Source organism: Chlamydotis macqueenii, chromosome 11, assembly GCF_036417535.1.
Source record: "Chlamydotis macqueenii isolate bChlMac1 chromosome 11, bChlMac1.mat, whole genome shotgun sequence".
NCBI classification, from domain to species: domain Eukaryota; kingdom Metazoa; phylum Chordata; class Aves; order Otidiformes; family Otididae; genus Chlamydotis; species Chlamydotis macqueenii.
Window position 1 is genome coordinate 4,217,043 of NC_141566.1, and position 17,720 is coordinate 4,234,762.

The window sequence follows — 17,720 nt, forward strand, 5'->3', positions numbered from 1 at the left end:
AAGAAAGAAAGAAAGAGAGAGAGAAAGAGAGAGAGAGAACATGGCTGAGCAGAACCTCACTGGTTGTTTTCCCCCCTGCCAGTGCTGATAAAGTCGCACAAAATGAGTCCCACCATTCCTCTGCTTAGATCACAAAGGCCAAGTCCAGCATCCCCCTGGCTCTTATCCCTTCACCACTTCTCCCACTTGCAACTCTAACCACAGTGAGCAGAGCTGGGATTACTTGTGCCTTACTCCTACCTGCCAGTGAGCAACTAGGCAGAAGAGGACAAGGCCACAGAAGAAGTGAAAAACAAAGCAGGACTACCAACTTGCTGCAGGGATGCTCCACTGACTGGTTAGAGACCCCGGGGCACAGCAGGGAGTGAGTTCCTCCAGGAGAGAAACTAACTCACAACTAAATTTCTGTTGTTCAAAGATCTCTCTGGGGAAAAATCTGAGGTCAGAATTTGAGGGCAAAAAATAAAAATATTAATTCTCCATTTATATGCAAAGAAGAAAAACTGTAATCAAGCAATAGCTTGGATTGAAAGTAGTCTCTTTTAAAGAGAGTATCAAGCATGTCAAGTGAGATGAGTCTCATTGGTGGCAAAGTACTTCTGGACTCAAGATACAGCAATGAGCTTGAGCCAGAGCTGTGACAGGTTCATTAGATTTTTCAAGAGCAGTATCCTATTGCAAATAAACATCCTATGACACAAAATATAAATCAAATTCTAATACATGCCAGGGAGTTGCTCAGCAATGCTCACTCAGCATAGTGGTTCTTTCATTCCCAGAATTAGTTGGTGCAGGAACAAAATGCAAACATGGAATGGAAAGATGAACACGGCATGATGGTGCACTGAGTCCATGGGAGCCACGTGACACAATGGAGCAATGACTTATGTTACATGACGCGGAGATGAAGAGGCAGCGATCCAATTTGATCATGCTGTGATGCTAGCGTGAATTTGATTTTCATGACTGATGGGGTTTGTTACTTTTGGGGTTTTGTGCGCAATGACATTTGCTGATCACGTGACAATACTGCAAAGGTATCAGATACTCAAAAGTCGGTATCGTGCTCGATAGATGATTACTGTGACAGCATGCGGAGAATCTCCCGTTTATTAACGCTTTGGATTTTTGCTGCCAGGTATCAGAAATTAATAGAAACTGAGGCTATTTTATTTTTAGATACTGTTACGTTTGGCAACAATATCCTCTGGTTGCCCACAAACATTAAGACCTATGCCATGAGGCTTGAACTTATCCATCCAAATAAATTGAGAAGGTTTAAAGGCTGATAACCTACCAGCAAAATATCAAAGTACTAGCAGATGTTGCTAGATATAGATCATGCTCTTACCTGGCCTTCCTGGAACACCTGGTGGGCCAGGGCTACCTTTAGGACCTTCCAGAGGTGGCCCTGGTAATCCTGGTGGACCTGGTGGACCCTGTAGACCAGGGAATCCCTGGAAACCTGGTTCTCCCTTCAGACCTGGAAGTCCAGGGGGACCCGGTGGGCCAGGTAACCCCAGTTCTCCTTTTTGCCCTGCAAAACCAAACAGCCATGTTTATGAATACTGTTACAAACTGATATGTGAAAAAGTCTAAATGTAAATTTGCAGAACCAATTCTCTCTTGCAGAAGCTACAAGTCTGGTCACAACTCACCTCACTGGCACAGTGAGACAGTATAAAATTGGTCTAAACATTCAGAAGAGAGTTAGGGCTAAGAATTCTTGCAAGAAGAAAGTGCTATAGCTTCTGACATATTAAAAGATTTACTAAGTCTCACTTTGCTCCTCGGTGATGCTGTAATTCATAAACACCCTCTGAGTTTGTAAGCCTATGAGCAATGCTATCATGAGCTTTTATATACCTGTGAAGAAATCTGTCAATATTAATACTTCATTTTTTCGAGACACTGCTGAAAGTTAAGACATACTTGCAAAATTTTCAAATAAGCTTGAGGAATTTAGGAGCTTTAATGCTACTGGAAAGTAATATAATTTCAGTTGTGAAGTTGCTTTTGAAAATATAGCAAGCACCTGTACTTTCAAAGCAGCTTCCTTTGTCATCTGTTGTATGAATGCTTTATTTACCGAGACAAATCTCAAAGTTCCACACAATGCAGACAATTATCCTGTGTGGATTTATTCTGTTTGCATAATTGCTAATTTACAAAATTCAGTAGTCAGTAATAAGTGTTGTCAGTAATGAGTTGTCTTTATTACCCTGGTTAATTGAAAATGGTCTGCTGGGAAAAAAAAAAAGAAGTTATTTTAGTTGTTGCTATGGCACTCATTTATTGCAGAATATACAACATGCCCTTCTTCTTTTTTGGTGTACAGAGGTATTTTACATTCAACCTTTTTAACAAAGAACAATAGAAAACTGTACCTGACAATCCTGGGAGTCCTGGAGGTCCTGGGCGCCCAAAACCTGGTAGACCTGAAAAGAAACAGATTCAGTTACTAATGAACATTCAGCTTTCAGGTCTCCAGGAACAGGAATATGAGGCTGAGAATGATGAAAGTGCAGTTAGTCTCAATCTCTGATTCCTTGAGTCTACCAGGATTCTGATTCCCTCACCCATCTACACCAAAGCTAGAGGTTTTGTTTTAAAATGCATGTCTAACTTTCATAAGTATTTCCATCCATTCACAAGATGCTCTTTCAGATTCTGGGAGTTACTGGGAGTTAATACATTTGTATTTTTGGTTGGGGTTCTATAAGGCAGACATTGCACCGTTTATCCGTTCTGTAAGTGACCTGAAGCAATACAGCTACCATGGAATACAGGAACAGGGGCTGGTGTTGAAGTCAGGTAATAAAAATCTAAGAGCTGATTGAATTCTTGTCCTGCGCTCCACTGGCAGCTTGACAGCACCCTTTGTGAACCATTCAGCAGCTGGGAACCACAGAAGCAGTTTTGAAAGTGTATGGGCAGTTACAGGAAAAACAGACTAGAGAAAGCAGGACATCACAGTGCAGAGGGAAGAGGAGAAGGCAAACAGGAAGGATAGCTAACCTGGTTCGCCCTTCTGACCAGCTGGTCCAGGGATACCATCTCGACCAGGGTGTCCCTTCTCACCCGAGGGACCAGGAGGGCCAGGACGACCAATATCACCTAAAAGGGGGATAGAACACATTAGCACAGTAATGCCTAACCTGCGATTAAAAACAAGCAACCTCCCCACCATCTGAATCTGATGGTGTGACAACGTAATAACAAATTCACAAAAGTGTAATCTTAAAATTAAAACTTATCTCTTTCCCTCCTTCCCAACAACTTAGAAAAGGCTTTTAGGCCTGTGACCTTTTAAGCACTTAGTGTTTGCTAAAAATAACATAATGCTTCCTTTTAGGATAAATTAGAATTTTGCTCCTATAAAAACAAGCTAGACCACTGGACTACTTAACATAAGTAAAGCTGGTAAATACTGAAACAGTTAACTTCTTGTTTCAGCAGCTAATGATATGACTATGACAGCAGACAAGTCATCAAGAGAAAGTTAAAACTTTTCTTTTTAATTTCAGTGAACTAAGCGTGTGCAATGGTGTTGGAGCATCCATATACATACAGATGCATTTTCATGGTGGTACAAAGGTAAGAAGAAGGGAAGTGGCTTCACACATTATGAAGAAGCAGCTGACCTTTGCTGGTTCATGCTCACCTACTGGCCCAGGTGGTCCAGGCAGGCCAGGATTACCTGGAGGCCCCTCGATACCTTTTGGTCCTGGAATTCCTGGCGTTCCTGTAACGTACGGGCATTTCAATTAAATTAAGCACAAGACTGGCGTTTCAGAAGATCTTGAAATGCTATAATTTGAGATGCCCTGAGTAACAAATGAGCTCATTGTAACAAGATACTGTACTTGTGCTCATTTTGCAGATTAACAGCTGGTCAAGGAGATGAATTCTAAACCAGAGAACGTACAGAAACAAAACATTCTAGCACAACTCTCCTTACTGCTACTCTCAAGACTGTCGTCTTAATTGTTGAGTGCCCATGGCCAAGGACACAGTGAGTCTGGCAGGCTCCTAGGAAATGGCCATTTTACAGACAGGTGTTTCTGCTTGACAACAAACTGAAAGCATTATGAGCTGTGGTTGGGTAGTCCTTCCCCAATCCTCTTTTCCTTGCCTGAAAAAGGATCTTAATAAAAATGGTCTTAGAATTCACACCAGATTCACCCCTACAGCAAGAACTGAGTGGGAGGTAGGAAAAAGAATCGATCCATCACAGGATGTCTGCTCTGAAGAGGATCTGAGCCTGACCAAGGTAGTGTCTCAAGCCACCGTTTTGACTGTTCACAGCCTTTCAGGCATGAGGTGAAGCAGAGGTTAAAAACTGTGGGGTTCATGGCCACGTTTTGTCTCTTCTAAGCTTCCTGTTGTCATAACTACACTCTTACAAATTCCCTAACTTCCAATGTTAAAGCAGCTCAAGGGCACTTGTAGAACAGCCTTTATTGCTGCAAATGCAGCATAGGTAAAAACCTTCTTTCTTTAAATTGAGAATGAAAGAACTGACATATACCCATAAACAATCCCTATTAATATTTTAAAAGAAGATTGCAAAACCTATTTTCATTATGTTTCAGAAAGAGGTTTCTCTTTAGAACACATTTTTAGACAGTAAATGCTATTTTAAAAGTCCAGTTCTCCTGATGACACTTTTTTTATTGATTCATGAAGGAAAAATACGGCGCCAAACAGGTATTTTGTGGCACAGAGGGGGTGAGAGTCTGACTGCTGCGGGGAGTGGAGAGCATGAGCTAACACAACTGCAGATGAATCATTTCAGAAGGTACTCAAGTGATACATTCATCTTGCTCTTGCAGGGACAATTCCAACAGCACAAAGCTTAGAAGCAGTTTGCTAGAAACTCTGAAAGAAGCTGCAGCCCTCCAGCCATTACCCACTGTGTTTAGATGTACATACCAATACAAGCAAGAGGGAAAATTAAAAAATCCTGTTCAGAATTACCTGGGAATCCAGGAAGGCCTGGTTCTCCTTTTGCACCTGGACTGCCTGGAAATCCCGGCAAACCTGGACTTCCAGCTATACCTTTACTGCCTGGACTACCTGGGTATCCAGGCAAACCGAGATCACCCTAGAAAACATTAAGGAGAAATAAGAACGCAGTCTTTGTACGATGAGTAAGACCTTCTTGTATGTTCCCAGTCCTACCATCACAAAAAGGTCACCATTACATGGTGCACATTTCTCCTTATATCCAGTTAATGCTAACCATCTCACTCAGAAAATCAACTGCAAATAGCAATTGTAAAGATTTTAGCAGTTTTCCCTACAATTTTATATACAGAGTATCATAGCTTTTCCTCAGAACTGACCTACCTTAAAGAAAAAAATACTCTCTTTTCTTTCAGAAGAGACAGATTTTTACCCCAGGATAACGCAGAAGAAAAAGAAAACAAATCTGTGGAGCTTTAATCACGCAATGTTTTTGCTAAATTAATTGCTGCTCAACATCAACTGGAAGGCATCAGTGAAGGCTGCTAGATATCTGTAGGTCTTTTTGTCACTTTTTTGTGGGTGACAGAAAGGATGATAGAGGTAAATGATAGTGCAAATGTTTTATATAAACTTAAAAATTTAAGCAGCAGTAATCACAATATATCAGCTCTTTAGTATATAATAATTTATTCTTAAATGCATATTGTCTTTATTTTTTTTTTAGAATTAACCACATAATTAGACCTCATAATGGGAACGATATTAATTGTATAAATTGTACCAAAATGTCAGCAGATGTCACAGTGCAGACTAAGCCAGTAACTGAACCAACTTGAAAGGTCTAGCAAACAATCTTCTCCTTTAACCGGATTAAATTATATATAAATATTTTCACCTTTAAAATGAGAAATTTTTGCTCCCACTTGAAGAGAACAAACCAGTCAACTCTGCTTGTTATTAATATATATTTACAGTTATGTATAATATATTAAGTTATATTTTAAAAAATCAACACAGAATCTAATTTCCTCGTGGAATTTTCTATTGAAGAATTTTGTACATGTACCTTTGGTCCAGGGAGACCAGGAATACCAATGCCTGAAAGACCAGGGTCACCTTTCTCCCCCTTCAGTCCAGGAAATCCTGCAGGTCCAGGCTGCCCTGGACGTCCTGCTATTCCTTGGCTGCCTTTAACCCCTGGGGGACCTATCCAAAAGATAAAATACAAGCTTGATATATATATGTATAAATAAAACTTCTGCAGGGGTTTAGAGAAGTCATTCCAATTGCAACAACTGAACTAGAAAAGATTAATAAATTGACTGGCTGGCTTTGAATACCTAATATGTTTTTATTTTTAAAAGCAAACTAAAACAATTATCCAAAAATCTCTTGTGGCTTTTTACATGACATTTCTAAGCTTTCTTTTTTTTATTCTTAATTTCCACAAATCCAAATATCTCAATCATAATATCTAGGCACAATTTAATATTAGAATCTTCAGAAACTGGAATTTTTGTTTCAGCAATCTTTCTAAATAACGGCAGTCGCTTTCTCCTTCCCCTTTTGCTTGTGTCTGATGCCTGTCTTCTGACAGGTCCGTGTACTGAATCATCTTTTTTCTGAACTTTCACAGAGTGGAATCTGAGAAGCCAGAAGAATATGAAAGTTGCAAGATGTAGATAATTCTACTTCTACATCCGTAAGCACTTCAAAATAATACATATTTACGATACATTTGCTATTTGCATTTTCTGTTTTAATGGGTATTTCCAATTTCTCATGTATTATTTCAACAACTATGTTTGTATGTATTCCTCCTCTGCATTGCCAGTTAATTATTTGATACTGTGCACAAGGAGATCCACCTTTGTACTATATAAAAGGAAAACATTGGCAAAAATGAAGTAAAATACAAGCACAGAAACTAACCTGGAAGGCCCATCTCTCCCATGGCACCTTTCAACCCTGGAGGTCCTGTTGGTCCTGGCTGCCCAGGAAGCCCCGTGTCTCCCTTGATGCCTAGGAAAGTTGTGGTTTTAGTTAAATAATAGCAATAATTAAAAGTTTCTGATATTAATGTGTTGTCATATGAATATGCTTGTTATCTAATTACAAAAGCAATGGATTTGGAGTTGTTTTAGGCCTCATACTGCTCCTACATGCTTTGTCACACCCATTTGTAGTGAAATATCAAACATCTCCAGTTCTGAGCCAGGATTTGATCAAGGCAATTTCTTCTTCGTTTTGAGGATTAGTCTAATGAAATGGGTCTAATGTCAGTCCATGATTCACATGATTTCACCATTTTTACACATCAAAAGTGTCCATCTGAGGCCTTGTTTACTTACCTGGCAATCCTGGCACACCTGGTGGGCCACTAAGTCCGGGTGGGCCTGGGTCACCTGGGAGACCTTGATAACCTTTCTGTCCCGATAAACCAGGAATACCTCAAAGGAAAAAGATACATTTTACTATTATTACTACTACTATATGTTTTCGTTTACCTCAAGAGATCATATGTGAAAAAAGAAAATCCAAATAGGGATTTTTTTTCTTCAGTAAATATAACTCCCCCTAGTTTAATGAAGTATCTCAGAACACAAAATGTTGCTTCTGGAAAGTTTAAAATCACCACAGAACAAGAACAACATAAAGCAGAGGAAAAAGTAACTTTATGACTAATGCCAACACACTTAATTCAGAAGGGACTGTCTTTTGGGATGAGCAGACTCCATGCTAACCTCTCTATATTCACCCGGATTATTTATACATATGTTTAATTACATTGCCACACCAGAAGCACTTTGGGACTGATATATTATAAAAAGATATGCAGATATTTTAGCAGATTTTTATAAATTCTGTGTGGTTATTATGCCACACAATAACTTTGTGCTGTCCAGGCTGCCAGCTCCCCAGCAGAAACACACGCACAGACGACATTTAGCTCAGGGGAGGGTAAGCTTACAGAGATACCCCAGCAGAGAATCTGGAGGGATGCACGAGCAGATGACCTGTGCAATCCCATCCTACAAGGCAAAGGACCACGGGCCTGTGAGGCAGCAGGAATTCAGCCAGCACAGCAGCCACGACAACTATCTCTCCTCATGCTTAGGAATAACACCCAGAAGACTGAATCGTAATCCTGCTGAAAGCACCTTAGTGCTATTACAGTAGCGCCAGATGCCAATTAATAGTAACAGTTAATGAGCAAGGACATTACAAACTAACCATACAGAACAACTTGGTCAAAAAAAACCCACTTAAAAACCAGCCTAAAATAAGAGAAACTTAAGCCACCTCTGTATTCTAAGTTTATTTTTTTCTGAAAGAAAGAACGAACTGTGATGTCGTTGCAGGTCACTCCTCTGTAGAGGACAAACCACGTGCCCCGACCCACATGCAAAGTTCCGTACCTGGAACACCTGGCTCGCCTTTTTCTCCTTTTGCTCCTAGCTGTTTCGGATCCACTCTTCCAGGTGGACCTGGCAGGCCTGCTTCACCTTTGATGCCTTTCTGTCCTACTGGGCCAGGAGGCCCTGGAGGACCAGGTAATCCATTATTACCTACGGTAGGTACAGACAACAAAAAAAGAAAAAAAAATAATTCTTAACGCTGGGTAATATATTTGTAATGCTTTTTCTCACATAGGGAGTCCTGATTTATTCATGAAGTTGGAATTCACCAAATGATCAGTCAGTTTATGCAAGGCTCTCCACAGCATCTTAAGCCCTGGAGCAAAGCTGAGCGAGCAGACCGCACGGGGATGGGTGTCTGTCTGCTGCAGGCTGTCAGCTCTGGCCAGCCCAGCTCAGAGGAAGCAGGTGTCTGTGTGACCCACGCCGAGGGCTCCCAGAGCCCCACCACGCTGTGCCACTAGCACAGAGGAGTTGCAACAGCTACAGCAGCTTTGGATTCACAGCCTCCTTGTTTGAGGGAGATGAGTGGGTTTTTCTTCTACCAAACTCTTTCAAAACTCATCTCCAGCAAGGGGGTTGGGAAAATGTAGATAGAACAGTTTGTCTGTGGTACCTACAGAGCTGATTCTGGATGACTCCATAACCCAAAGCTACTGATTTTCTTCTTTCTGCTGCTTAAAGCAGACTTTACAACACACTTCAGAAATATTGTCCTACTTCAATACCATCAATCCAAAGGTAATGTTTTAAAAATAGCCAACATTTCATGACATCAATTAAAAAGAAATATTGACTGAATGCTATGGCTTAAAATTGAGAAGCAACTCAGTGCTGTTGAAAGAAGCAGATCCCAGTAATGAAGATCTAGATGTTACTATTACACATCTTTCCACACAGGACACGGAAGACAGAATTCTGCATTCTTTTCAGGGGCAGATAAAATAAACATTACCTTTCAAGCCAGGAAGGCCATTTCTTCCAGGAGTTCCTGGAGGCCCTGGAGGACCAGGAGCTCCCATGACGCCCATCTCACCTTTGGCACCTAAATGCATTGAATCACCATTGTCATTCTGAACAAAAAATCAAAACCTATCAGCACCTAATTTTTACTTCCCTGCATCTCTATGGTATTTATTAACCAGCACATGCATATAAAGCCTCTTTTAAAGGAATTACAAGCACTCAGTTCTTGTACAGATCTAAATCACATAAAATAACACTTGACAATTTTGCCAACTTTTCCACAGTTAGGTCCTGGGAAGAAAATTTGCAGTGCACTGTTCTTTTTGCTAGAAAGGATATTTATACCTCCAATAAGTTTAGTTCTCTGGTTTGGAAAAAAAAAAAAACAAAACCAACTTGTTTGAAAGCAAACTCGAATTTATTGAAAGCTAAAAAGACAATTAGGAATGCACTACTTTTAGAATCTTCTGTATTGCCTCCTCTATCAGAGGACAGAGATTCTAAAAATTCACTTTTGAGATTTCTACTAGAAGGTGAAACAGACTATCTTAACTGAACAGTCTAACACACAGAATAAGGAAATTAATATTTAAAACTATGTGTTGGCTCCACTTGATAGCATTTGTAATTATTTCCTTTAAACAAATTCTGTTTCTACACAGTAACAGTGACTCAAAAAAAATAATCACAAAATAAGTCAGAAAAGTGTCATAACGATGATGATCAAAGTCACATTTGAAAATTATGAAACAATAATGTGGAAAATACTTGAATCACATTATAGGGAAGAGTGGAGAGGTGACAAGGATTTTAATGCAACACATTTTGTTGCATTACAATTTTTTTTAAAGTATAAGATGTAACAGTTATATGTATCCCACTTTAAATGGATAGGATAAACATCAAAGCTCATTAAGCTGGCATGCTCAAGCAAAAGAGCATCCAGCTGTAACTACAGCTTGGTCTTTCTCCCCAGGTAAAAAAATGAGAACTTACCTGGAAATCCAGGTATTCCATCCCGGCCAGGTGGCCCAGGTGAACCCTGAGGCCCTGGGAGACCAGGAGGTCCTGGATATCCTGGGCTTCCTTGGTCACCTGGAGGACCAGGAACGTCGAAGCCTGGAGGACCTGGATCCCCCTTCTCCCCTGGAATGCCCTGCAACCCTAGACAATGTTATTAAGAAACAGTTGTTTAGCAAGGCTGAGATCTGTGTGTATCTGGGTGTAGTGCTGTACGAATAGCTAAGTTTTATCTGCAGTCCATTCCTAGCACTGATGAAAACCCTGCAATTCTTCTAAAGCCATTTATTTTTTTAATGGCTTCCAGGGGTTAAAAGACCATATTCTCCTGAAGAGAAGCATTACTAAAATTTTACCAAGATGTAGCAAATGCAATTCAAAAAAATCTCAAAAGGAAAACAACAACTCTCTTCAACAGCCCTTTAAGTCTCATTAATAAAACAAAAAGCCAAGACTGATTAGATTGGTTTGTATTTTATCGTTAAGTATGAGAGTCTTACAAGCATATTTCCATTAGTGATTCCATTTTACTATATTCTAAGATAACATCTGCTGAATATTTTTTGAAGGATAGCGAAATTCTTCATAACATTACATTTCTCTGAATGAAAAATATGATTTGTCAAATTATGTTTAAGATTGTTTAATGCTAATGATGTTGAGCTGGAGGCACTGCTAAAGCAAGCAGACAGCTTGTTTCCCTCCAGTGCACCGTAGCAGTGAAGACGCTCAACTCTGAAAATGTAGCTGACAAAAAAGGATTATCCTTAAATCTGAATTAAAGAAAAAGGCTTTGGTAAAGAAACCACAGTACCTGGGGAACCTGAGGTTCAAAAGCCAACGAGTTAGAGCTCATCAGGAAGTTGAGACAGGTAGCAGTAAGGAGTTGTAATAGTCGTTAAGTTAGGAAACAAAATAAAGCACACACAGATTAGAACAAAGGAAAAATCTACCCTAAAGTTACCGAAAACAGATCTAAGTACAAAGACTACAACACTAACGCAGTTAAGAGAAACCAGACTGCAAGGAAACTTGGAGGTCTTTTTCAAAGGGCAGCCACCACTGTATGCAGAAACAGGAAATTCAGATATTTTCAAATATTGATGGAACCTTTTAAAAATAAAATTATTTTTCCCTCTCTCCTTGTCTAGTATTCTCTTCGCAGCTAGGGAACAAGCTTTTTCTGAACTGTTTCTTACACAAAACTGTCATTACTAGATACTGGCTTGGACACCTTCTGAACACCACAGTACCTCCTGCCCATCGGCTTCTTGTTGACCTGCATCACCTTCTGGTAAATCCCTTCAAATAGGGATGTTCAAAAGATGCTGCTGCTTTATAACACAAAAAATACTTCTAAATAATGTTTTTTTTCCTATTTTTTCCTATTCCTAAATTACGCAAATTTACATTGTTACACCTGCAGAGACAGTATATTGCATGTTACGTGCAACTCCGTATCTAGAGCAGTAAAGATACTTTTTCAAATAGAAATTCATTCTAGTTTCATTTCTGATTCTCAAAAATGTAACCATATCATAATTCAAACAATATAGACAACACAATAAATTCTAAAATAATTTGTTATGTATTCAAAAAAAGAAAAATGCTGAGTTACTGCAAACTATTTGAAGAAATGGTGGTGCAGAGAAAGGAAATTCTGAACAGGGTAATCCTTACAAGAATTTTCCAAATTACCTGACAAACAGAGCCCCAGAAACTTTACCCTAACGTTGCATAAAGGAACAGAACTAAAACAGCCTAGTAAAACAAACAAGGGATGGGAATGTAAGGCATTCTGCACAAAACAGAAATAGCAGTGCAAAGGGAAATAACAAGGACTTTGAGTGGGACCTTCAACCATGCACTAGATGTGTGCACTACCGTGCTGTTAGTAGCCACAATGATTAGTCAGTACAGACATGAGGAGTGAAAACATAAGCATTTCAAATCCACCGAACTCTAGGAATAAGTGTGCATTTGCCAAAATTGGTATTTTGCAGAATAAATCTGTGATCACATTAAATCAGATTCTGGGTGACACCAGAAGAGATGTTACAGGAAGGCAAAGAACATGCATTGGATGAAACATTTGAGTCCATACGAATACATTCCACCCCCCACCCCAAATAACACCTCTATTGCCTTCTGTTTCAGTTCAGCCTCAAACGCAACCATAGGTTCAGACAGTACAGTAAACACAGTGAGCCAGGCAGAGCCACTGCTTGATGGCTCAGAGAACCTCTGTGCACATTGCCCAGACCCCTTCTGTCCCTAGCTATTAATCCTGGACACATTGAAAGCTTGCTGGTGCAGCCACCACATATTCCTTTCCCAACTGGGAAAACTTTTGAAAAAATGTACTTAAACATTACTCCCACTTTATGTATGTGAGTAGAACTCAAACTCCATGGGCCTACTTAAGCAAGTGCTTGCCTACCTTCAATTTAAGCACTTTCAGCTCACACTTCAGAAAGATCTGAATGTGATCAACCAATCTGTGACCCACGGTCTTACAGCTGGCCGTGAATTCTTCAGCATGCATTGTGAACAATGCCGATCCCAGTGCTGGCATACAAACAAATTCCAAAAGCGTAGCTCACAAACATGCAATGTAAACAGTCGCACAGGCACGGCAAGAACCAGACAGGTTTTGAAATGCTTCAGTGGCAGGCATGCTCAAATCCACAGAGAATGTTCTCGCTGTGGTGACTGCCACACATTTGCAGTATCAGGAGGTGGTGCACAGCAGGCCCATTCACTGAATGAAGGGGAAAAGGAATTTCCCTAAACAAACTTTGTGAATAGAATGATGTGCATGCATGCACATGTACCCTTTGTGCAGAGATGGGCCAAGTTCATGTCTCCATCAGTGATTTTAGACAAAAGACAATCAAACTCCCTTCAGATACATATACCTAATTATCACTATCCTTAGATTCTACTTTATCAATCTACTTTAAACCTATTAGGACTCGTAAAACTTGTTGATTTGCAGAAAAAAAAATTGTGTGAGAGAATCAGAACTCTGAGGTTTCTGTAAGTGGAATTCTAAAGCTCTTTTCCAGGTGTGCTTATGACAAGATGAACGTATAAGACCTCTTTTACTGACAAGCTTTTGTTTAAACAGTATCACACACTACTTGGAGAACATTTTCTCCTCTATAAAATAATCAGCTAGTTTGGTAAGCTAGAAAAACACTTCGGAATTTAAGAATCACCTTTGGTATTTGAAAGCAATGTAATGACAGCACAGTACAGGCAGCTTTCCTCTGCTTCTGTATCCCCCAAACCTCTGCATTGACATTGTGCTCCCTTCTCTCTTGTCCTGAAGAGTAAGGTGATCAACTGCTTCAGAGATTTTGTCATTATCTGTGCACCATACTTTCTAGAATTTCTGCTGAGGCTCCAAGTCTTCTCCAAAGCAGGCTTTTACACCCTTTAGATCTCTAAGTTGTGCAAATGGCAGGGCTGAATTTAATTTCACTTCTGGTTTCGGTAAAAAACACAATGTACCAAGTTTTGCCTGCCTGATTGGCAAGTCAGCCACACTAATAGTCATGAAGTCTTTATCCTTCCTCGCCTATCTGTTCAGTGGGACCTTCAGCGTCCTGTGTACCTGCTTGGTGTATGCCAGAAATAACGCAAGAGTACAATTAATGCAAGTTTTACCTGGGGGGCCAACAGGACCCGGAGGTCCTGGAGGTCCAGGTGGACCCTGACCACCAATGCCAGGGATGCCTGGTGGGCCGGGGAGTCCTGGTGGTCCACTTGGTCCAGGGTCACCTAAAAGAACACTCTTGTTTAGTTAAATAGTAAACTCAGCTCAGAGATAACTGGCTTTCAGAAACAGAGTGCCTGCACATTGTACTTGAAATCTCATCCTTGCATGCAAACAAACATGGATCTGATACAGGAAAAAAACACACTTCAGAGGCTATTTCTGAAAGCCAGAGACTTGTCCTCAGTCTGTGTGGAATGCATGCAGTTTACATTTCTAGGCTACACAGAGACATGTTATTGCTCTGTAATCCACATCAAACTCAACAGATGCTCTCCAGCAAACCAGGCATGCTCTGCAGTTCCACACAGACAATGATTAACAGCAGGAATTTGGGACCTGCTAACCCTCTGCATGTTGAAGCATAGTGCATCTAAATGACAACTATTCTATTGAAAAAGTTTTACCCCTACATTAACATGACTTGTCTTTAGAATACAGACTTTCAGATACTGACCCACAGATTGGTATTTACTCCCTTGTTTGCTTGTCTTTTGAGAACACAAGCTTCCATTTACACAGGTGCCTCTGGTTTGGAAAAACAGACCCTGAAGTGCTCTAAAGTCAGCATTGCTTGTATTTAACTGCCACATGACTCCCAGCACACCAACATTTTTTAGTTCAATAGATAACAGAAAAAGGGGAGAGTTCTCCATACCTTTGGGCCCCGGAGTTCCATCAAAACCTGCCCGTCCTGGGAGACCAGGGTTTCCTGGAAAGCCAGGATCACCTTTAGGTCCCTGAACTCCTTTTGTGCCTGGTGGTCCAGGAGGTCCAGGTGGTCCTGGAACTCCAAATCCACGATCTCCCTGTAACAAATTAACAAATTTTTTAAAAGAGAGTTTTCTAAGTTTAGCCTCTCCTAAAAATGTTAAAACAGCAAAGAAAAACTACCCACTATCTTAGAATTAAATTTCCTTCTTCCTACCCTCACTCAAACCTGAAGTAGAGAATGTGACTTCCTCACCCATCAAAAGCTGACAGCAAGAGCTGAAATCCTCCCCACCAACTTCCCACTGACACAGAAGAACCTCTAAGAAAGCGAAGTTCTATACTAAACAAGCAAACACAGACCTTCTGTCCTGGGAAACCAGGTGGTCCAGGAGGTCCATCTAGACCAGGGCGACCTGGAGTTCCTGGAGCTCCGGGGGGGCCTGGAGTTCCTGGGAAACCTACACATGACATGGAGGTTAGGGCAGCAGAGAGCATTAGAACAACTCTTCCAGAAATGATTAGGGCCCATGAAAAGTAATCTTTGAAAAGAGGTTCTCTGCCAGCTCAAGCATACTTGATGGGTAACCATTTGGCTGAGATGACTTTTGAACATATAGCCTTTGCCACAGAGGATCTCTGGGACTCCTCTTGGAGGAAGGCACTCCCAATGCTGTGTGCTCTAACAAAAATTACAAACAGTTCACATCAGAAACATTAACATCTTGAGGTAGCATTTGGAGATCATTTATTGATTCAAGCTCAAACATTCATAATTTCCCAGAGTTTCTCATTTGCTGTTGCACCTTTGGTTTACTGAAAAATGTAAGGTACCATGAAGAAACAGGACAGTGAACAGAGGAATAAGAGCTCAGCAGGTTTTTTTCACGATACTTCTAAAGCTAGTAGAGATGTATAAATTTAAGAAAAACTTTTTCTAAAAGGATTCTAGAGACATAAATCAAATCACTAGGAAAAAGTGAAAGGACACAACCTGTGTCCCCTCTTCCAGCCAATACAATACAGTAACATGGCTGCAAACATACCTTTTGGGCCTGGTGGACCTGGAAGTCCAATGCCAGGAATACCTGGCTCTCCCTTAGCGCCTGGAATGCCTGGTAAGCCACGCTGACCTGGCTGACCAGGATCTCCTGTTAAAAGAAGAAAATCAACATAGTTATCAAGCATCAGTCAGAATAAAAAGCTCTTGGAATTCCCTGGATATCTGGTTGCTGCTTTACCTGGAAGACCTGGGTCACCATTTCTTCCTGGAGGACCAGGGGGGCCAGGAACTCCTGGTTCTGTAATAGTCTGGCCAGGGTCACCTTTTGGACCTAAAAACAAAAAGCAGAAATACCTATCACCCTTCTTTTAAAAAATCTGTTGCATTTACGGTATTATTAAGCATAAGCCAGAAGGCAGTTACAACGCATTTCCACTATAGTCAGTTGAGAAGGAGAAGCTTCTCTAGAGGTCAGAGCAGAAGGATGAGTCATGTGCCTACAGTAACACAGCACAAATTCTGCTCCCTTTGCAACACTGTGATAACCTTCAGGAATGGAATTTATAACTACTGGTCTTACAATGCCTTTGGGAAAAGCTAAAAGGAGCGCTATGTTCTGAGAACTACCTGGAGCAAAACGACAAAATTTGATCTTACCACACAGAGATCAACTCACCAGGAACTCCAGGAGGCCCTGGACGGCCTGATACACCTTGGATGCCCTTTTCACCAGGTGAACCTTGTGGACCAAAACCAGGAGGTCCAGGAAGTCCTTTGTCTCCAGGAAGACCTGGTATTCCTGGATCACCTGGAATACCCATTTCTCCTTTGAATGCAACACTGCCCTGAAAAAAGGAAGAGCAGGATGGGAAAGAGGCATGTGTATTTACTAGCAAAGGAGTAAAGTCTTTCATGTTTTTAAATTCTTTGGCAGTTTCCATGCTTCTACCTCTCAAGGCCATTAACTGCCTACATCTTATTAACATGGTAGAGATAAGATAAGGTCTAAACCTGGCTACTTAATTCTTCACACGTGAAACGCGGATGAAACGTAGACAACGGCAGAAGGGACCATCTGACACTACCCAAGAGAAGTCTCAGCTTATTTTTAGAGGCATTGACAGATTCAAGGAGTGCCTCTGTATATTGTCACCAGATTGGCATCTACTGAAGAGAATTACCGCATTAGTCACATTCAGAAAAAAGTAAATTTGCCAGTCCTCTTATCTGCACTATGTCAAATGCATCCAGGATTCCCAAAACATCCGTCCAACCAAAGACAGCATAAAATGGAACTCACAGGTTCCCCCTTAGGGCCAGGTAGACCTGGCAATCCATCTCGTCCAGGAGTGCCATCTATGCCAGGAAGACCTGGAGGTCCTGGGAAGCCAGGGTCTCCTTTGTCACCTTTCATTCTTGGAGAAGTCAGCACATCCCCTGGGTCTCCTTTAGGACCAGGTCTCCCAGGAGCACCTGGGGACCCTGGGAATCCCTGGGCAGGAAGGAAAAAAAAAAAAAAAAAAAAAGCATTTTAGTTTTTCTTTCACTCCCTCTGAGTTTTGCACAATACAAGAATTACGTATTGAAGCTAGTTATGCACAAAATAAGTAGCATGAGACAAGAATTCATATCTACTGTGCACAGATCTACCAAACATGCAAGACAAATGAGACACTATTTTCCCACTAGAACATAACACCACCACTTACTGGTGGCCCTACAAGGCCAGTTAATCCAGGAAGCCCCTTTTCACCTTTTGGTCCAGGAAAACCAGGAGAACCTGAATAATGTAGAAAAACATAAAAGAAAAACATAAAACTGTAGAAGCTTTAAGTATCAAGCTGTTTGC

General features: G+C 40.8%; 1 protein-coding gene across 2 annotated transcripts in view; it reads right to left on the reverse strand.

The window, feature by feature from the left end:
- COL4A5 (collagen type IV alpha 5 chain) overlaps positions 1-17,720 on the reverse strand; it is a 74,231-nt gene that overhangs the window by 12,765 nt on the left and 43,746 nt on the right. For both annotated transcript variants that reach the window (XM_086756335.1, XM_086756336.1), the window contains exons 23-41: positions 17,581-17,651; positions 17,172-17,363; positions 16,548-16,716; positions 16,110-16,202; positions 15,915-16,019; positions 15,232-15,329; positions 14,816-14,966; positions 14,049-14,162; positions 10,353-10,520; positions 9,346-9,435; positions 8,391-8,540; positions 7,323-7,421; positions 6,904-6,993; positions 6,038-6,177; positions 4,981-5,107; positions 3,665-3,745; positions 3,019-3,117; positions 2,388-2,438; positions 1,352-1,537 (exon numbers count right to left, since the gene is read on the reverse strand). In XM_086756335.1, coding sequence (XP_086612461.1) covers positions 1,352-1,537; positions 2,388-2,438; positions 3,019-3,117; positions 3,665-3,745; positions 4,981-5,107; positions 6,038-6,177; positions 6,904-6,993; positions 7,323-7,421; positions 8,391-8,540; positions 9,346-9,435; positions 10,353-10,520; positions 14,049-14,162; positions 14,816-14,966; positions 15,232-15,329; positions 15,915-16,019; positions 16,110-16,202; positions 16,548-16,716; positions 17,172-17,363; positions 17,581-17,651 — 2,274 coding nt within the window. The remainder of the gene's footprint in view (positions 1-1,351; positions 1,538-2,387; positions 2,439-3,018; positions 3,118-3,664; positions 3,746-4,980; positions 5,108-6,037; positions 6,178-6,903; positions 6,994-7,322; positions 7,422-8,390; positions 8,541-9,345; positions 9,436-10,352; positions 10,521-14,048; positions 14,163-14,815; positions 14,967-15,231; positions 15,330-15,914; positions 16,020-16,109; positions 16,203-16,547; positions 16,717-17,171; positions 17,364-17,580; positions 17,652-17,720) is intronic.